The 21693-nt window shown below is 45.8% G+C and overlaps 2 protein-coding genes across 3 annotated transcripts in view; both read right to left on the reverse strand.

Annotated features, from left to right (window-relative positions):
• WIPF1 (WAS/WASL interacting protein family member 1) overlaps window positions 1-1385 on the reverse strand; it is a 57476-nt gene extending 56091 nt beyond the window's left edge. Inside the window, exon 1 of one of the 2 annotated variants that reach the window (XM_086751457.1) lies at window positions 1307-1385. The gene's annotated coding sequence lies outside the window, so the exon portion shown is untranslated. The remainder of the gene's footprint in view (window positions 1-1306) is intronic. The other variant, XM_086751458.1, reaches the window with a different exon arrangement.
• A 6243-nt stretch (window positions 1386-7628) lies between these two features.
• Window positions 7629-17186, reverse strand: CHRNA1 (cholinergic receptor nicotinic alpha 1 subunit). Its single transcript, XM_010117586.2, has 9 exons — window positions 17078-17186; window positions 15023-15168; window positions 14834-14878; window positions 14286-14395; window positions 13889-14084; window positions 12993-13230; window positions 11656-11879; window positions 10116-10355; window positions 7629-8176 (listed from the first exon to the last, which is right to left on the reverse strand). The coding sequence occupies exons 1-9, from the start codon at window positions 17118-17120 to the stop codon at window positions 8045-8047; spliced, it is 1374 nt and encodes a 457-aa protein (XP_010115888.2). The 5' UTR covers window positions 17121-17186; the 3' UTR covers window positions 7629-8044.
• Window positions 17187-21693: the final 4507 nt, after the last annotated feature.

Consider the following 21693-nt stretch of genomic DNA (forward strand, 5'->3'; position numbering starts at 1 on the left):
CTCCTTCCCCTCGCCTGCTCCGGCAGAGGGGAAAGTACACACCAGCTCAGCCTGCCTCGTGCTTCACAGCACTCAGAAAGGTGCACTGCCAGAGCGGGTCCCCCCAAGTCAGCACTGCCATCCCTCCTGCTTTTATGGAAGGAAAGGCTCCCAAGTGGGGCACACTGTGAGTAATGCGCAGAGGACAACAACTCTGAGAAGACCTCATCTTTTTCATGTGGCCTTTTGGGCCTCTGCACTGTGCTCCCAAATTGGGGCTGGAGGAGCTAACAAACAGAAGAAACAGAGGGAAAAGTAGAAATAGAGTGAAAAAGGGTGTGAACAGGGAGCAAAACACACTGCCCATCCTCTGGAGGTCAAGACAAGCGAGAACAGCTGCTTATTACAGCCCTCTCTTTGGGGAAGCACTACAAGAATAAAACAGCAATTTGAAAGTACCTCAGGTTGGGTTCCTGAACAAGCACACTCTACTGCGTGCCAGAGACAAGCGCTGTCTCACATTTGTTTTACATCAGAGGCCTAAGCAGGGTGCATGGTAGCAGCTGAAGGACGCCCATCTGCAGAGAAGGGATGTGGTCCTGTACTGCAGAAGGTGTTTAGGAAAAGATGAAGCATAGCCATTAGTGTAGCAGGGACAAACAAAGGGAGAAATAAGCCAAAAGTTTAAGATTGTTTACTTCAGGTTCCCAAACTTGACTCCTTCAAAAAGCTCCCAAGAGCCAGCTTGGAGGGCAGAGACCTGCTTCGGTTGCCTCCACTGTGAAGCCTAACTACAAAGTTCACCTCAACATTCGCGACACTTTAGGGAGGCAGGCTGCACCAGACACCTGTGTGAGCGAGCCGCCGCAATGGCACCCTGTGCTTGGGTGCCACAGCTCCAGCACGGCTCTCCCCATCTTGGCACACCAGCAGGATTTCACACCCTTGGCTGCACCACAGCAGGGATGGACACGGATGCCACCAGCCACCTTCCTGGGCGTCGGGGCAGAGGCACAGCCCGAGCTGCCAAGAGGGAGCTGGAGCCGTGTCCGGCGGCCAACGCCATCCTCCATCCCGGGCCCACACCCAACCCCGGGGAAAGCGAGGGAGAAGCAAGAGGGGATCTCGGCTTCGGAAGGCAGAAGGAGAGCGTCCCAGCCCGAGAGAGAGCAGTCTGGAAGAAAAGAGAGAAAGAGAAAACAGGCACGAAGCGGGACTCGGCTCCCGAAGCAGGACCGGCCGCCCCGCTCGGACCCACCCCGCCCCACCGGGAAGAGAAGCCCCGTCCGCCTCCCCCCGGGGTCCCGCTAGCCCCGCGCCCCCTTACCGCGCTCCGGGCGGGCTACGCGGCGGGGGGGGACGGCAGCTCCCAGCCGCGCTCCAGCCGCTGCGGCAGCCGGGACATGTTGGGCCGGGCGGCTATTTATAGCGGCAGGAAGCGGCGCGGCTCGGCTCTGGGGCGCCGCTGTCCCGCCGCCCGCGCCGCCGCACACGGGCCGGCCCCGCAGCGCGGGGGGTGGGAGAGGGGCGCTGACAGCCGGCCCCGCAGCGCTGGGGGGGGTCGTCGCCCTCGGCTGGTAGCCCCGGCCCGGCCGGCGGAGCGAGGCTTCCCCGCCGGGCGGCCTTTCCCGGGCGGCGTGGGGGTGCTGGTGGAGGCTGTGCCCCCCACCCGTACTTGCGGTCCTTCGTGTTCGGTGGAAATGGAAGCCAGACGGAGTTACTGAGATAACCACATTACAGGGAAGGGTGTACAGGGATCCCCAAGTACAAACGACCTAAACTGTGAATATGGGTAGCTTTTCCAGGGGTCCATCCTGTCCAAACCCTCCTCAGTTCCCTGCTTATTCCCATTACCCGCATCAGCAGCTCTGCTTTCTGCAACCTCTTGGCCCCCATCGCACCCACTGGCAAGCAGTGTCAGAGGGAAGAGGTGCCCTGCACCCACTCACATCCGCCTCCCCCCCACTTTTGGACAAGCCAAAGCCACAGGGCCCAAAGGCCATTAAGCTAAACCTCCTTGCACCCCTACTTCTGATGCTCTATTTATCCACAGAGCTCTCCACATGCTTGATTTTCCTCACCTGCCTCCCATGGCCTTGATAGCAGCCAGCAGGGAAGGGGTAGTGGAGCTTGGGGAATGACAAGGCAGCAGGCAGAGACACACACAGCAGAGTAGAATCGCAATTAAACAGTGGGAAGAGGCACTTGCTTTTTCCCTTTTAAGGTTTGTGGTATGCTGAGGTGTGGGAAGGTCAATTACCCCTCTCTACGTGGTGCCGCAAAAGGTATTTGTGCTTCTTAGCTCAATTAACTCACACAGAGATTGCCAGACAACAAATAGATTCTGCTTCCTTTTCCCTCTCAGCTTGACTAAGTTTTCTAGAAACAAAACTTCTATTAACGTTTTTGGGTCCAGCACTGAGGTCTTGAATGGAAAAATGCCCAAGTTATATGTAATGGAGTGGCTTGGGCAGATAGGAGCAAGGTTTGAAGGGCAAGAGCGGTGTCCTGAGTGTTCTATGTGAGCCAACATGTTGATCCCACATGCTTTTCTCTCTGTAGGATCTCACATTTTGGAAGCATTTGGATGGTTTTTGTTTACTCTGTGTATGAACATGGTCTGGCTGAGCAGCTGCAGAACACTGCTGTCTAAAATATACGAATGTTAGGGACAGGTGTCCTGAAGAACTTAAATATTTTTGATTCTTTTGTAGCAAAATATCCCAGCAAGGCAAAAGACTGAGTAACCTGTGCTGAGCTAGCTTGCTACAATTTACTTTCATGTTTTGACCAGGAGATGACCAGTTGCCCAAAGACAGCATTATGATCAAACATGCTGCCCTAAGAGCAATGGCATTACTGATTTGCCTTCAGTGTAAGGTTTCAAACCTTGCCAGGCTTTTATATAGGTGATTTCTCTGTTTCTGTGTCTTTGCATGCCTAGAGTATTACAAGATGGACACAAAAAAAAAGAGGTTAGATTTTTTTCTCTCTCCTCTCTTCTGACCCATGCACACAACCTAGATTAGCTTGCAAGCGAAAGTTATGGAACTCACAAATGGAAAACCTGCAGGTACTCTGTGTTTACTGCCTCTACAGACCTAAGACTCCCTAAAGAGGGTCACAAATCCACATGAGGCTCCTAAGCACGGCATTACTGCATTTAGGTCGTTGGTTAGCTGAAAAGTCACGTAGAGGCAAACAGCTTCCTCTTAACTATGTTACTTGAGAAATTCCATGTGATGTGTTTATTCCAGGCTCCATATGGGATAAATAGCAAACACTGATACAGATCTGCTCGGTGGTTAGAAGTTGGGAAGACGTGCTGCGGTGGGAGATCTGTGCTGGGATGACAGGAAACAATGACAACCCTTGCTAGGAAGGAGTCTCCCCTTTACGGGGAATCCACCGAGTGACCCTTCATCACTGGGCTGCGGGAGCCTACAGACTGCTTTGGACTCCTGCCCGCTGGTCAGTCTGGCCTGTCACAGGGTAACAAGTGAAATTGTCCTGTCCTTGTTGTAGACAACCCACCTACAGCCAACGGAGCTCAGCAGGGCTCTGCAGGGAGCATGGAACGGTTGCTTGCAAGTTGGTTATTTTCCGTAGCTCTGCCAGTCTTTCAGACTATATCAGGGACTGAAGTACGGTTTTTTTCGAGAATCTTTTGTAGTGTGGGATTGCCCCATCTGCAGTTGGGATTTGATTTCCAGAAAGGGAGAAAGTATTCCAGAGCTTTGTTAGAAGCCAGTATCTGCATAACATTCATATGAGAGGAGCTGTGGAGACTTTGTACCAGCTGCACAGTTTTTCAGGAAGAAAAAAGAGAGAGGGAGGGAATTAATACCCAGGAGCATGCCTAGGGGCATGGTGGCTGTGCTAGTCTTTCACACTAGTAAACATACAAAAGTGTGAGGTCTTGTGACTGAATCCAAGCACAGCAACCTTCTAAAAGTGTCCAAAGTCAAAAGCATTTCTCATGTGCTAAACTATTGGTAACTTTGATGATGACATGCTGCATACCACCATACCAGAAAATGAGCTTTTTTGGGAGGTAATGTGATTCCTTTTTCCAACAGCAGTGCAGTGTTTATGCACTTTGCGGGTCCTCTGTTACACATGCTCTTTAGCCCTGCTGTCCCTACCCACTGTGGTTTGCTTCAGCTGTGGAAACAGGAACTGCTGAGTCAGCACACTGATGAAACTCACCCTGCTTTCACACATCTCTGGGGAGATGGCCACAGCAAGGAGGTTAGCAGCAACTTCTGTCTTGGAGAAAAAAAATGGGTACTTAAATTGTCTTACAATTTCCTGAAAGAATAATTTGATTTCTTAAAAGCTCTCCAGCTGAAGGAGGCTTCAGGACCTGAGCTCTAGCTGCAGGTGAATGATCACACCTGGCAAACACAAGGTCATGATCAAGCTTTAAGAGTTTAATGAATTTCATTTTTCTGCTCGTTCTGTTGATCAACTCAACTAGGTTTTACAAAGCTGAGATGCAACTGGCTGAGTAGACAGAATAAGGCTGTCAAATTCAGCTCATCTGCCTGGTGACAATGGAGAGCAGCAGCCTGTTCTGGTTACAGACTTATGAAGGGATGAAGTTGCTCCCTTGGAGCTGGTACAAGGTAATGGACTTTTAAAAATTCAAATAAGCCCCTCAGAAGGGTGAGGTCTCCTGAAAAGCGCAAGTGCTGTAGGGGAAAGAGGTTTGCGATGACTGCATCTCTGAGAATTAAATATCCATGGCACAGTAGAAAGTAGCTGAAGGTCAGCTGAAGGGATGGGAAGGGGAAAGTTAATTGCCAAATTGTTTAGAAATTGTAAAGTGAATCAGATGGAAGAAGATGGAGATGTTCCAGAGATCTGTTCTGTTAAGGACATAAATAGGGAAACAGGGTGTTATCAGTAAGGTCAAAGTGAACAAAAGCAGCTTTAATAGCAAGAGGATGGCAGCTAAAAGAGGGACAAGTCAGCTGCTCAGTGTACCATCGCTGTCAAAGTGACACCTTTTCCCCCAGAGGCCCCTGGTCTGCCCTCATTTAAATGAGGTCTGCTTACTTCAGCACCATGGTGTTTGCATTTCGTTATTTTTCACACTTATTAGAGAAATTTAACAATGAGTGTAAGGCCTGTTTCTTGTTTTGCTTATCATGAGAGCTGTTAGTTGAAGCTCAGAGCCAAAACTTGCGTGTTGAAGGCAACCAGGCAGCAGAGATGAATGTGCAGGTCGCATGAGTATTATCCCTGGGGCTGCTGGTGCTACCCACATAGGGGAGAGGAAAGTTTAGTGTCAAGATTGCAGGGAGAGACTACAGTGCTGTAAATGAGAATTCGTTAGACCGTACATTGAGAGCGAATTAGCTTCGACAGTGATCGAGATGATAGCATATTTACGACCTCCAAAGCTACTACTTTAGCAAGTGTACAGATGTGCTGACATGCTAAAAAGACAGCAGAAGATGAGAAGAAATAGTCTGTATGTAGGTAAGGGTACTCTCTTTCAGTAGATGGATACTGGTAACAGGGGATGTTAGTGATATGTAAGGAAAATATATCACAAAGGTGAGCTAGGAGCAGAGAATAAAGACGACTGGGACAGTCTGAGTATTCAAAGCAAAGCAAAAAAAAAAAAAGATGCAGATGAACTGTCTTCTGAAGTCTGCTTATTGATGTTTGGAGGACCATCTGTTTGGAAAGTCAGAGTACAATGCCAGGATTCTGCAACCTAAGAAGGGAAGTTGTTAGCATTTATTTTTGCCTGATGTCACATCTTTTGAGACGCAAGTAGTTAATCAAGACTCAGAGCGATAGGAAAGCAGATTTGCTGTGCCTCTAAAACAGATCAAAGTATCGCAAATACGAATTTTCAAATAAACTATTTCAATTTTTTTTTTCGGAGGAAGTGGAAGGAAAACACTGCAACACTGTAGTTAACTGTGTATGAAGAGAGTTGGAACTGGAGAAGCGAGCAAGCAGGCATGCATGTGTGCGTGCACGCACCCAGGCACACAAGTAGGTGGAATTTGGAGGCCAAGACCCAGATCTGCCTTGAGGAAGCTGAACAAAGATACTGTGGATGCTCACCAGTTGATGTTTATTTTTAATGCCAAGATTCAACCTCATGCTCCTTTAAGAGGATTGTTCTGTCAGTTTTAGTGCCAATCACTGCCTCCCAAATTAAGTCCCAAGCATCATTATGCTGCAGCTTAGCTCATCCTGAGGCGGGGAGCTGCGTGACTCTCTCCAAGGGCTGAAAGCTGAGAACTTACATTGAAGATAAACAGAGCTGCAGCAAGCACTCCATCCGTCAGCAGAGGTTTCGCCCAGTGTACATCGTTTACGGGGTTAATGATCATCCAGGGAGGCAAAGATTACGATCATCTAAACCGTAAGAGCTGAGCAGAGTGTTACAAGTGATCGCTTGCCCCAGACAAACTGTTTGCTTTGCTTAGGACTGCAGCTCAACAAAACATTGTCCAGCAAGGACTACGCAATGATGGAAGTATTGCACAAGTGCTGATTTTCAGCGTTTCAGATGCCTGTCCTCTGCAGACGTGACACATTCCCATAGAGCATTAACATAATACAAGTTATTTTATTAAACTCACAGCAAGTGATTTACAGCTGTTAGCAAAGTAGTCCTGTTGGCTTGGACAACCAGCTGGGAAAGATAAGTAACTTGTATCAGGTGCCCCACCTTTCCTTTTTTTTTTTTTTTTTTTTTTTTTTTGAGAAAAAGGGGACTGTATTGCTACTGTTTCCACACTGCATTATTGAAACACACATAGGCTTGTTGCTTATGCTGAATATTTGCTAAAACCCAAAGGGCTCTGGCCAAAAGCGGCACTACTTCGTTTCAGCCACTAGAGTGAGCTGCTGCTCAATATTTGGATAAAGTTTGGGTAATTATTTGCGTTGCTCGGAGGAGATAGCCTGTCGGTTTGTCATACGTACGTAAAACTGAGATCCACACTTTCCCTAAGAATGATCTTTGCGATGCTGTGTCTGACTTTAGCGCTCATGATCTATTTCAGCAGGGCAGGGGGCAGTTTTCAGGGAACAGAGATAATTGTGTCATACTGAGCACCCCCAAATTTGAAGCTGGCCCCAACATTAGTAATCACTCAAAATGGAAAGTGGAAATCAGCCTTCTCGGAGCAGAGTAGACTGAGTACAGAGGTTATCCTATGGATACCATCCTTTCCCCTGAGGATGCAATTGCAGAATGGCTCTGTTGACAGTTGAAAATCCTGAGCATTAATACACATATAATTCTTATAATGAGTATTAGCAAGTAAAAATAAGAGGGCAGCAACAGCAACATAGTTACTGGGATGCCTGATGGTCACAGAGCAGGGCTTGATGATAAAATTGGGCAAAAGAAGTCCTCTTCTACAAGTCCTTTATCATGGGACTTGATAGCAAAAAATACCTGTGGGACTCAACTGCCTGAGGCTGGATCCTTCCCACAGTAAGGAACAGTCCTTCCTCTTCTCAGCATAAAGAGTTGCTACAGGTAGTGTCACATATGACAGACAGTCAGTTCAGACTTGTGTATGAAAATCAAATGCTTAAGCATGGAGTTTGAGATATTTCTGCTCGTTACATCTAGTGTTACGACAGGAGTCATTTGGGATTCTGCCAATACAAAAGCCACAGAGCAGATATGGAAACCAGCTTCAATGCTAAAGTTGGATACAGATTTACAGCTCAGCTAGAGCTTATTACACTGCTATTGATTTCACTGGAATTGGATCTGTGGGTTACAAAGTCAGGCAGTCTTATTAATACATTAACATTTTTAATAAATGGTAAAATGGACCAAAACCTGGCTGACAGCCATTCAGTCTATCACTAACACAAGTGTTTCTTTTTTGGCAATGAAATGCCACTGAGCAGCAGCGCAGAAGTGTGCTAAGTATGGAGCCCTACGTTTTATTATCCCTGCTCTTCCCCAGCAGGAACTGATTCCTGTCTGTGAAACTTCGGAGGCTGGCCAGGTTTTGATGGTTAAGATGCTTTCAGATGTTGACCAGGGTAGGAAATAGTTTCCAGTTGATGTTCATCCTTGCTGATTTAATTCAATAAGGCGACCAGCAAATACAGCTAATGTTCCTATAATACAAACTAGCATAAATATGCCAAGGAGAAGATGATCGACCACCATCGCAACAAACTTCCACTCTTCTGCAGCCTGGGAAAGAAGGAAAGGAGATGGTAAAATCTCTGCAGAGCCATGTTTGTTACAAGCATTCTTGTAATTTCCTGTCTTGAACAAGGGAAAGGCTGTTCCTTAAGTTCCACTATTATTACGCAAAAAGTACTAATTTTCTTTCAAAAGCACATCAGTGGTTGAGAAAGCCTAAGCTACCTAGAAATACAAGTTTCAAGACTGAACTGTTTAGAAACCTTGGCAATTTGGTGAATAGTTTAATTTAAAAGAAATTTTGAAAAGCTTAATTTTTAGTAAAATGTTTGCTTTTGAAAGAGTTTAAAACATTGAAAGCAAAACTTTGACCCAACTGGCTTTTGTTTTTCTATTGCTTTTTCATTCTCTTATGATACCTAACGTATTGTTGTTAATTTAGCTCTAGTCCCTGCTTGCCATGCCTAGTCTACACTCCAAGGTCTGTGAAAACCTTCTCCATAGCTCCCTTAGCCTTTTTCCAGTTGTGAGATACCATGAACCACTTGCTCTGCAACTGCATTTTCAGTGGATGCTTTTGTGAGAACCCAGCACTGTCAGAGCAAGCAGAGTGTGAGGTGCTAAGTGCAGCAGGGCTCAGGATTTCCACCCTGTAACTCTGTGTTATGAAATGACACATACTGGCCTAAGACACACTCTACTTTTGCCTCAGTTGCCCCACAAGAAGAAGAGGCTGTTGCAAATTAGCTAGAGGACACTGATAATCAATACTGTTCTGAGGTGGTTCGTAAGTGCGTAAGTGAATGCAATGAAGTGGCAGCCTTCAGAAGCCACAACCTTCAGTTTATTTGGGGAACTTGGCTTCTGAAACCCCCTGCAAGTGGTATCAGTAGTGCCCTGATGACACAAGCAGCTGAGCTCCACTTCCGAAGCGAGCGCTTGCCAGTAACCTGAAGACCTTCCTTATAAGCCTAGGAGGAAGCAAAGCCCAGAGATGCTGAAGCCGCGCCGGCACTGCTGAAGGTAACACTTTATCTGCAGAGAGGCATGGGGAACGTGAGACTACAGACAGAGCCATTCCACATGCTCCAGGAATTTGGTCACAGGAACAAACACCGTGGTGTAAATCCTGCCCATGGGAAGGAGGCACCTCCTTTTCAAGAGCATGGCCAAATTATTTTCCCAGAGAACTCTCCTCATCTTCAGGCTAACCTGCAACTCAACAGGAAAGGTCTAGGATCATTTGAAAAGGTGAGGTACCAGAATGAAATTACACATGCAAAAGCTGCGTGAGCTGTGATAACTGAAATAAAAGAGAGGGTTAATTGCACTGAATGTGCTAGAAAGGAGGCAGAGCTAGGTTTTCCTGGGGAGCACTGCCATATGTGACTCTACACACATTTATCCTTCCTTTGGCTTGCAATGTGGAAAAAGTCAGTAATCAGAGTAGCTCATGATGTGCTTCACTTACAGGGACTACTTGCAGCATTCAGGAATAAAACAAAACCTTATCAAAATTGGAATTATCATTTCTAAGCTACATTTAACGTTTCTCAGATAAAAATACTGGCCTTTTGGAGTTTGGCTTCCTTCCTGGCTTTTCAAAAGTGACGGGAGCTTGCTTACTCCAAGGGGAAGTTGCCCAAGTGAGAGACAGGAGGAATGTGTTTCGGAACTTGCTTGTAGTTCTTGAAACGGCTTTGCTACTCACAGAGTCTCCATCTCTATGGTTTCACATACTGCTCTTAGAAAATCTTAGCACTGACACTTTTTTTTTGGGCGGGGGGAGGGGGCAGGGGGGCAAGATTAACTTGCCATCTGCAACAGTTATCTGTCACTCCTTGTTGACTGCATCAAGGGGAGAAGACTGTCCCCTGCTAAAGCCAAACCAAAGCTTGGAGTGTTTCTGTGAGGTGGGGATATTTTTGCCAAAAAAAAGTTGCAGTTTGAAAGCAAGAAATGAATCATGCACAAAAAAATGCCTTACATTACTGGCTTCTTGGTCCGCTTTCATCGTTTCTGCAATGTATTTGATTCCCTCTATAGCATTTTTCACATCTGGATTTCTGGTAAGTGGGGAGTAGAAGTTGACAGGCACAGAACCTGGCTTCCCAGAAATTTCAGAAATATCAATATCTTCTGCAAAAATATTTTTGTCTTGTTTGTCCCTGGATGGTCGTTTCATTGTAGAGAAAAACATGATGTTTGGGATTGTGTCAATAAAGATCTGAGAACAAAGAGAGAGAAGACGACAGTTGCTGGTCTGTGGGGCTGTGTTACAGATGCAGCTGCGTGCTGAACAAAGGCAAGCCTCTCCGGCCCCACATCGCTTCCCGTGCTGGATCAGCTACAGATTCCCTCTCGGAGTATGTCGCAGTCTGCGCCTCAGTCACACTGGGGCTTTTGTCAGTCTTATGTACCGGGGCAGACGGAGTCACCCACAGGCCTGTCACGCGCTTTCTGGAAACCACTTCCCCCTGCCACACAGCCAACATCTACACAGGAAGGGGGTGTGATATCCCAGAGCAGACCCTCAGCTCCTGTGAACTGACAGAGCTCTGTCCATCTCATCTAGTTTCGAACATATTGCTTATGAATCTGGCTTAAAGAATGGACTACAAAGGATCTCTTTTGGTTACTTATGTTTGACTTTGCTGTTACAAATGTTTGTTATACAGGCACATAAGGTTTATAATAATTTCCTTTGGAGTAATAGAGGCTTGCTGCCAGAACAATTTTAAGCACATGCAGTGTCTGCCTGTGGAAATCTCCCCTCTGCAGGGATTGTTTGTGCTGCAGAGTGAATCTGAAGTAAGCTGTAGCCTTAAAAGTATAATTAGGAATACACAGAACAATATCCTATTCATGTCATGGTTTAATATGAACCCAGGCAGGCTTAAAAAGGGCAAGAATAACTGAATGGATCCTCTCGGGTACTATCTCCCTGGCAAAGAATTTGCCATGACAGGCATCCAATTTTTTTCTGCATCTTTTGGTTACCATTTAGACTACTGTGCAAGGATCTCCTTGCTTCCCAAGGACTGCAGAGCAACTGTATTTACTGGAAAAGTACAGAGAAGATCATGCTTTTGCTAAACTCTCTTTTGCAAAATGGGATGCTGAACGCAGGTATTCCCAATGGCCTTTGTGCTCTGCTCTCGTGCAGGCTGGCAAACTTGGCCACTGGCAGGCAGCAGTGCTTCTCAGATGGAGAATTAGTCCAGGAAATGTAATATGAGTCCACCTGGACATTTTCTTTTCCCTGTACCTTCAGCTGCCCATGTTTTGCCTCATCTGTTCCCTGCAAGACTCTACCCCAGTGGACAATTTTGTTACTTAAAGGAGCACTTTAGCAGCCTTGCTGACTTTATGCACAGCTAAGTAGTAAACACAGGCCCTTATGCCTAGGGAGATTTAATGTGATGCATTTACTTCCCCAATTCTTGTTGACTTTTATTAGAAGACCTGCCAATAAAATATGGGGTGCTCAGTGGAAACCAGGAAACGTGTAAAGCCATAGAGCTCACCTTCCTGACCCAGTGCGGCATGGTGTGCGTGCTTGGGGAGCGGTGGTGGGTGTTGATGACGATGACCGTGATGATGATGGAAGCAATGACAAACACCATTGTAAACAACATGTATTTGCCTATCAGAGGCACTGCACTGGAGGTGGAGGGAATCAGCTCCACAATAACCAGAAGGAACACAGTCAAAGACAGCAGGACAGAGATGCTGAGAGTCATTTTCTCACCTGCCAGAAGAAGAAAAAAAAAAAAAAAAGCCATTGATGCTCCTGTCATTCAGTACGGAGAGTATTTGGGAAGATAGGCTGTGGATGATGGCTATCCACACAAGTATATGCATGTGCATCTGGAGTGCTATCGTCTCTGCCAGCATCCAAAGCAGTAACTAAGCTGGCCAAACCTGAGAGCCTAACGTAGCATCAGCTCCAGCATTAAGGCAGGAATCGCCACGTGTGACTGTGCTGAGGTGTGGGTGATGGATATGGAAAGCTTACTTGCCAGGAGCGCTTCGTGGGCTGTGCATCTCGAATGGTGAAATAAATGCACGTGATTAGCGCTTGCTCCACAGCCTCCTGGGGGTTTGCTTGCCTCCCTCTCTGGCAGGCTCATGCTGGGCTGAGTGGGCAGACAAAAATCACATCTGACACCAGAGGTCAGTTGCTCTTTGAGATCTTCCAGTATACAGCATGTCAAAACCAAACCTCAAAACATGATTCATACATTTTTTGTAATTTTTTTTTCCTGTAAAGTTCAACTTTCTAGAAAGTTTTCCACCAAAAAAAACAACAACCATCAAGTATTTCATAGAAGGGGCTTAATGAAATCAAGCAGTATAAAAAGCTGGCACAAGATAAAACAAATGAAGCTGAGGAAATCGTTGCAAGGAGCAAGAGCTGCTCAGCAGGGACAAAAAAGGCCAGAAGAGGCCAGGATTGCTCTTTGCATCACACAAGGTAACATATGTGAACAGGTAACAAGCTCTCTGCTCCAACACGGTGCAGAAGGGCTTCACTTATCCCGTGTGCTCACTTGCTGCATGACATACTAACCTGCAGTAAAACAAAAATCAGCTAGCCAAATCTTTGTTTTGCAGAAGTTAACTGGAGCCTTAAGCCGTGATTTCCATCAGAAATCAGCCCGGTTTATTTATATCAATAGTTTCAGCATTCAGAGCTTTCCCTTTATTTGCAGAATGTCTAGAGCCATTATTTTGAGCTGAAATGTCCAGTTTCAGTAAGTGCTGCCCTTCAAGTTGGCTGGTGATTTCAAATACGCAGAATTTCTTAGAAACTTGTTAGAAGAGCAATTTCTATGGGAGTAGAACGAATGAATTTGCATACCTGAATCTGTGGGTAGGTAAAAAACTAGCCCAGTTAAAAAGGAGAAGAGCAGGCAGGGAATGATGACATTCATGATGAAGTAGAGAGGCAGGCGCTGCATGAGGAAGTGGTAGGTGATGTCCAGGTAGGGGGTGTCAGGGCAGCAAGTGTAGTAAACCCAGTGCTTCCAGCCGCGGTAGTCCTTCATCACCCACTCCCCACTCTCCATGAAGTTACTCAGATCCGGACGATCACTCTCCTGACAGAAAAAAAAAAAAAAAAAAAAGAAAAGTAAAAATTCTTAATATTAGATGTTCTGAACAAAATAAAAATTTGGTAGTCGTTCAGGAACAGGTTTTCCAATAACTTGAGCACTTAATGCATTTTGTGAGCAAACCACTCTTGTCTGTTATTTTGCCTTAGAATATCACCCTTTACCAGCATTTAACAAAATATTTTACAGAAATGGTCAGGGATAGTTGACTAAAAAGTAGACTGATGAAATACTTGAAGATGGGAGACATACCTGAGGAGACAGGGAAAAGTCCTTGGGCATGGAAGCCATGAACAGAGAAAAATCACCCCCCACCCCTGCCACCTCCCCTCCAAAAAATAAGAAAACAAACAGAAGCAAAACAGGCAGCACCGTGAAGAGTGGTGTGAAGCTGTAAGAGGACAGACAGGTAGGAGACTGCTAGGGTACAGGAGTTATGTGTATGCAGAATTTTAGAAGCCAAACTAGGCAATCTTGTGCTAGACCTACAAATAGAGCTTTTATATTTTACAGGTAGTGCCTGTTCAGGTTTTTTTTTTTTTTTCCAGTCAAAACAAGGTTATATTCCATTCTAAACCTGAGATTCCCCTAAAAACATATCCAGATCTTTACTGCTTTTTCCAATTATGAAATCCTTGCTTACTGGGTTAATAATCACCACTGTACCATCGTACGTCCAAGTTCCCAACTTCATACTGCAGTTCTGCTGGTCAAATGGGAAGTGTGTGACTATAATTTCACAATAACTTTTAAAAATAGCTGGTGGTGTCCAGGTGATCAGGCCTGTGTACTCCAGAAGGACTTTGGTGTATTTAACAATGGCAAAATCGCCGTCTGCACTGCGAAAGGGAAAGGACATGAACAACAACACGGGCAGAATAATTAACATAGTCCCCCCAGTGCCATCGTGCCCGCTCCTGGAGAAGCTTGCTCTGAGGCATGCTACCCGCTGGCCCAGATGTGACGGGACAGAAGCCCCACCACAGCGGTGGCAGAGGGCAGAGCTACGGCTCCCTCCCCAGGCAGCCAGCACCACTTACTTGTTGTACAGAACAAGGTCTGGCCTCCAGATATCGTCTGAGGGGATGCGGATTTTTTTCACGCCGCCGTAGTCATCCGGATTCCACTTGAGGTTGACGTCTGTCCATTGCTAAAGAGGGAGGATTTCAGCCACTGAGAGCCTCTTCCAGCACTACTGGGGGTAGATTTGATATTTCCTAGAAACATGCACCTCCTTTGCTTTGGGACATGTAGATAAACATATGCTACTGGGACTCCCGGCTGATTTTTTAACACTAATTTAAATACTGGTTCAAGAAACTTATCTTAACCCAAAATAAATATACCAAAAGTCAACTGTTTGAAATACAATCAGAGGAAGAATGTGCAAATGCAAAATGCTTTTCCTAAGGCTCTTAGTGGCCAGTGCATTTTGTTCTTGAGAACTCCGAAAGAGGAAATGCTCTGCTAGCTGACCCACCTGTCCAAGCTGCCCCTGAAAGTATAACAGAGTAGGTCATTCCTGGCTGCCTCCAATGCATTTATTTGAATTGGAATAGTAATGAAATACTTAGCAATATTTAGTTACCTGTTTCAGGCGTACATTGGTTGTTACAATCTGATTTACTTCATCCTTTAGAAAAAAAATAAAAGAAAACAAGACAGCAGCAGCAAACATCAGGATTAAAGGCAAAACATAGTTTCCTCAGAAAATGACACTGTTTGGCACTACCACACAAGCCAGTGGCTCAACATGCACCACACGTTCATATCGCACCACACTAATAAGCTGAATGAGCTGCAGCCCAACGGTGACAACGACGGCATCCCGATGGTCCTCCACTGGGCGCACCACCTTGTTGTAGTCTCTGAACAAGTCCTCCACGAGTCGAGTCTCGTCTTCATAGCACAGGGCCAGCCCAGCTGCAGAACAGCAAGGGGTGGCATTGATGAGATGGGACAGGGGACATGCTACAGCACCATCAGACTGAGGTGGGCATGAAGCAAATAGTCAACAGCAAGCTGCTGGCCCTAGGTTAATGCCGAGTCCTCTATGTGACTCCTCATTTCAGGAGTGCGTTACATGCATTGCAAATACCACCAACAGGAGTAACTACCTGTCTGATTGGAGGTCATCTTATGGGTCAGCCTGATAACCACGAGATAAACAGAAACAACCAACCATGTCTATGGACATCAGACTGAGCATTAGGAACATCCTCCAGGCTCTCTCAACCCACAGCTGTGGTTACATTCAATATTTCTGGGCAGTTAGCTGCAGAGAACACCTATAATAAGGGGTTTCTGATATTGTCCTCTCCACTTGCCTGTAATAGTAATGTTAAAGGATAGGGCCAGCCACAACACTCAGTCACTGAGGTGAAAGCACCATCCAGACTCTGCGTTTGAAGTCTAAGCAGAGCAGGAGCTCCTCTCTGCCATGGGAGTTGTGCAGGTTGTGCTTGTGGTAAGAGGAAAGGAAACCATTCATAATGCCTTCTCATATTTCCCTCTCCTCAGGGAAGGTCTCAGCCTGTCCTTGGAGAGCTCTGCCCACAGACTGCTCACCTTGACTTGGCATTGCTACACAAAAGAGCCCTTCTAAGAAAAGCATCACGAATGAAAATGGCAGGTAGCAGCTTTGCTTCAGCGCAGCTTTAGCAATGCATGTGTGTGGCACCATGATCCCAAAGGGTGACAGCTCAGATTCCCACCTGACAGAAAAACACAGGAACCCCATTTCCAGATCCCCTGTTGCAGAGCAATCTGTGAGAACAAGCCGTCACATCGTGTGCCCAGAGTGTAGCTGCTGCACTGTTACAGGGGAGTAAAGCAAATGGAAGTGGGGCTTGGGGATTTTTTTTTTGTGTCTGTACCCCCTCTTAAAGCTAGACAGAGAGAACAGAAAACAGTTGGACCTCGCTGCAAGCATTTTTGGCAGATGTCACCCCTCTCAGTTTGAATCCCAGGCCATTGAAGTCAACAGGAATTTTGCTGCTGACTCCAACCTAAGCCAGGATTTCCCCTTGTTGCTTAACTGACTTTTCATCAGATCCTTTTATATAGTTGAGCTGAGATGCCAAGGATTCTGTCTTGGCCTCATCCTGCCACGAGATGGGATTAAAATACTTGGATACCATTGAGAAAAGCTCTCTGCCACAGACAAGCACTGTCTGCTTCTCCTGCCGGGAGGCTGGTCTGGGGCGGGCAGGAGCCATCTTTCCATTTTTAAGTTACGATCAGAGCATCGTATCTAAGTCAAGCATTTTGCTATACATTATTAATCCAATTAAAATCCTTCACATTGCTAGCTTCTGGTGTAGCTTGGTAGCAATCTACTACACTGCTTGAATTCAGTGAGAACTTTTTAGGATCAGAAAATACTTAATCTTTTAAGGGACTGTTTAAAAACAATTATCTCAGTAAAACACATTCTTCTTCCTTGTCAGTAGCCACACAGCTTAATGAAATTACTTGTTATGAAATTTGACATGTCAAGCCATGTTGACCGGATCCTTTCACACATTTTGAAATACATGTAGCACTCGAGTAAAAGGGAGCAGGGCAAAAAAGATGTCAGAGAGGAAAACAATTGAACATAAAAACTTCTCACTTCAAAATATCTGGTGTCTGAAACAGCAAATATCCAAGCTGTTACCAATGCACTCCAAAGCTCTCGTTTAAACAATTTAGTGTGTTCACAAAACCTTATCAGCAGGACATGCTCCCAGAACTCACATGTGCTGTACACCGATGTATAAGCAAAGCCCATGTCCTGCACGCTTAGGAAGGAGCTGACCCCCCTCCAGGGCAATGGCTGGAACACCCTTACCTGTGGAGATGAGGAGGAAGAGTACACAATGGACCTTCATCATCCCAGATCCCTCCTGCTGCAGTCATACAGAGCGGGGCACGCACAAAGCGCCTTTAAGGTCTCTTCAGAGGAGGGCTGTGCTGCCTTCCTGCCAGGGTGCTGGCAAAATATAACCACTGAGGTATTGATTTACAGCACCTGTTTTTGGGAATGACAGCTGAGGGCCACTGCGCCGCCAGGTTGGAAACAGGAGCACAATGTGTTTCACTGGTCAAGTATCTTCTGCAGTTTACAGACAGTTATTTTTCCTAAGTGGCAATGTGATCTATGACTTAAACAAACAAATAAATAAATAAAAATAAGAAAGGCTTATCTGTAGAGTAACTGAATGTCTCAATGAGAGCTCAGAAACTTCTCAAGCTGGAGACACAAAGCTATGTGTCACCCTTTGTGACCAGAGCGACTTGCCAGATTTGGGATTTTGTTTCTCCCAGGGAAAACATCGCAATCATTCATTTCTGATGCACCCTCACCAGCGTACAGACTGTGCGCTGGGATGAGGCTGCTCCCTTTGCATCACAGATGGATGAGAAATCTTCAAAGAAGTGAACAAATACTTTCAAGAGAGATCCATCTCCTTGAATCTACTGGGATTTCCGGAAGGTACTCAGTAGAGTTCCCGCCTTGAAAGCTGTTAACTAACCTAAGTAACCTGAAGTAAAGGGGAAGATCCCCACACAGATATCTATAGACTTACTGAACTGTGAAAGGGAAGTGGTAGAAATATATCATTGGTTCTGTAACAGGGCAGATCCGGTGGATTCCTGCAGGGCATACTAGTGCTTGCTCATTATTGTCATAAATCACCCAGGAAAGGGGTGAAAAGTGAGGTATCTGGTAATAACACTCAGTTATTCAGGCTTACAAAGAACACTACCAACTGTGAAGAATTATATATATATTTAAATAAAATAATTATTAAAATTATTATTTTAAAAATATATGAGATGACCTTCTCTGAGCTCATCAATATCACTCAGGAACAAAATCTTGAGATAGATTTTGAGTTCTGTGAAGCGCTCAGCAGTGTGAGAAAAGCAAGTCCATCCATTCCTAGGAAAGGAGATGAAGTGAACAGGAAAGATGCTGTTATAAATCCATGATGTGTGAGTGCTCTCTGCAGTTCTGATCCTCTGGTTTCAAAAGGAGCCTTGGAAAAGGCCCAGGAGAAAGTGACAGATATCCATGGTACAGCCTAGCTTCCGTGCCTGGAACGGAGAGACAGTATGAACCTTCAGTCTGTAAGAGAAGCCAGGGAGAGAGAGGGCTTTGGTAGGGTCTGTAAAACCCCAAATGGTCTGGAGAAGGCAGAGTTGGATTCATTCACTGTTCCAGTGCAAAAAAGTAGAGGGCATCAAGGAAAACTTAGAGTTGATAGGCTTAAAAAAAAGACACTCCTTCATACAGTGTGGCCACAGTGGAATTCAGTACAACAGGAGCGTGTGGTTACCAAAAGTTTGTGTGTATTCAGAAAAATTAGTCTGGTAAATTAATTTCATGCTATTAAATAATTAAAAAAAAAAAAAACCAAACCAACCCCAAGAAGTCTGTCACAGAAGTGCCAGAGTCACAGGAGGCTGGGGTGTTGTCCTGAAGAGGCATTGCTAAATCCTTAAGCTGTTCTTGCTCTTTTCCCTAGGCACCTGCTGTTTGGAGACAGGACATTGCACCAGGGGACCTGGCACAACCATTCTTACACGCTGCTACAAGTTTCCTTTCCCAGAAAAACATTCCCCACAAAAGTATTTCTTAGCTTTGCCTCTGGGTGACACCAGAAATACTTTCTGTTTCTTATAGACACCCTTTGTGCTGCCTGCCAGCTGCTTTGGTGTTTCATGCTGGATGCCTTTATTATTATTATATTTTTTTTTTTAATCACTCCCCCTCACCCACCTCCCTCCACTAACTCAGCCTTCAGCCTCTGCATTTACATTTATCCTCCAGTAAAAACTCTCCATCTCCATGACTCTGGCCCATGCCTGGGCCAGCAGCTCCCATTGTTGCAGCTATCTTATTTCAAACAAGCGGCTGGCTGCTTCCAACCTTTATCCTGGGCCGGGCAGCTGCCGTGCCCAGCGGAGATACAATTGCAGGGAGGCATTGCGGGAATGCTGACCACGTCCCTCCTGTTTCCCGCAGGGTCTCTCAAAGCATTCCTGCCCACCCAAGGCAGGGCTGGCAGGTTTGCTTCGAAACAGATGGAGGAGAGCGTTACCACACTCTTTGGCAAATTATAGCTCTAGATATAGATAAGTTTCTATCCCCCCCACCCAACTATAGATAAGTTTCTGTCCCCCCGCCCAAAAAAAGGTCTAGAGCCCCAGAAAGCCTTCGTGGGTGAGCGACAGCCTGGCTGCAGGGAACATTCACTGGCAGAGACACAAGAGTGTTTCTCCTGACCCTGAAAAGAAAAAAAAAAAATAAACCTGAGCTGCTGCTTGTTGATTAACGAGGGAATGTGACCAGTCATGACCAAGGTGAAAAAGCAAGGGGAGGGGGCAAGCTATCCCGAGTGCCTGAATTTGATCCATTGCTATGAAGGGTATTTTTTTTTTTTTTTTTTTTTGCCTTCAGAGTATTGAGAGATTTTTTTTTAAACAAATGTTTTATCCCCACACAGACAAACTCTTTTCACCTCTATCTCAAGTCCTTAGTTTGTGAGGCCCCCTCAGACAAACCCACTTCCCACCGTGCTAACCTGGCAGAGCAGGTCTCATTGACAGCGACTGGAAAGAAGCAGAACTCACCGCTGGCTGAATTTAGGGCATCGCTCCTTCCATTCATCTACCAGGAGCAAGTGCTGTGAGGGCTTCTGCCCACTCCAGCCTGAAGGAAGTCAGCCCTGAACAAACACCACTGCAGATAAGTCTTTTTGGCATGGTGATATCACACAGCCACGTTACAAGTGAGCAGAATGCCTAATACTTTTGACAGAGAGAGAAATACAAGATTTTCACTGAAATCTTTGTCACAGAATTGCATGCATAAATGCAATGCCCTTCGAGAAAGAGCAGATGCAGGAGGCTCCAACAGCTGCGGGAACTGCAGAGCCTGCATGGGGCACACAGAAGTGAAATTCATGAAGAGAACAGATAAAAGGTGGATATTACATCAGAGAAATTAAGGGCGCCAGAGCTGAAAAATAATAGCAGTGTTTACTAGGTGTTTTTTAGCTTCCAAATGCAGTATAAACGTTTTTAAATGCATTTTGGCTTCAGGAGAACGGTATTGCTGGTGACGGGAGATTAAAGCAGCAGCGGATGAGAGAAGGCAGGTGGTTCAACAAGCCATTTGTGAGCTCGCCCCGTCTATGTTACCGGTTGCGCCTGGCTCCCGGCACCAGGCACGCATTCCCGCCGGCACCGCGCACCTTTCTGCTGGCAGCCATCTTGCAGGAGGCTGGTGGCCTGCCACTCTCATTGCCACCAGATGGCAACCGATGGCCAACAGCAGTGCAGCAGGCAGGTGAGCAATCGCCAACAGCCCCTGCAAGAGTAGAACAGAGGGGGTGAATATTTTCAGGAAGAAATGCGTTCGAGGAGCGACAATCTTGAGACACTAATGGAGTGGACATCCCCTCTTTATTCCAGTGCCCGTAAGAACACGCTGAGTGTGTTCTTACATGTTCATGTAAGTGTCAGTATGTACTATAATCACAGAATCATAGAATGGTTTGGGTTGGAAAGGACCTTTAAAGGTCATCTAGTCCAACCCCCCTGCAAGGAGCAGGGACATCTCCAACCAGATCAGGTTGCTCAGAGCCCCGTCCAACCTGGCCTTGAATGTTTCCAGGGATGGGGCATCCACCACCTCTCTGGGCAGCCTGTTCCATATTGACAAATAGGATTTAAACCCACAAATCAAGAAATTAAAACTTGTGTTTTTCCATACTGAGATACACCTCAGCCACCCTGCAAATATATTTTATCCCCATGGATGTTTGTAGCAAGTTTGTTTTCAGCCTGTCTTTTCTTTGTTTTCTATTACACAGGCCAAAGGAGTTAAAAATGCCAAAAACTTCCTCAAAAGTGGTGATCTTAACCTCTGCAGTTACAGAGCTTACATACTATAGCATAGACATGGTGCACATCTCTCGAAACAGAAGGATGCTTCTGAAAATGACTCTAGTCTGGAAAGAAAAGGAAGAGCAAGGAAAAGGTCCACAGTCAAATACAGAAACCATGATCACAAAACACATAGATCAGTGGCACAAGTGTTAACCTATTGCAGGTGAGGAGAAACACTGCTCCTCTCTAAAGGGACATCAACCCTCATGGTCAAGCTGCTCAGGTAAAAATGACACTGGCAACAGACAGCAAGGGAGGTGCAGCAGTGAGAACAGAAACCAGCAGTAACTGAAAGACAATTGACTGAGATGACAGGCACAAGCTAGCCAGCACGAAATCACTAAGAACATTGCACCTTCACATTGCCTCTCTCTTATGGAAACGCCAGGAAACCAGCCCTGGAGTTGAATAAAGTTGCTGAATAAAGTAATGGTACATTAATCTCCAGCTATCAGCCCTGACAAGGTTGCTTCTAGGGCTTTTATCTGAGGACTCCGGCTTATCCCT

The sequence above is a fragment of the Chlamydotis macqueenii genome, chromosome 6 (genome assembly GCF_036417535.1).
Source record: "Chlamydotis macqueenii isolate bChlMac1 chromosome 6, bChlMac1.mat, whole genome shotgun sequence".
Classification (NCBI taxonomy): domain Eukaryota; kingdom Metazoa; phylum Chordata; class Aves; order Otidiformes; family Otididae; genus Chlamydotis; species Chlamydotis macqueenii.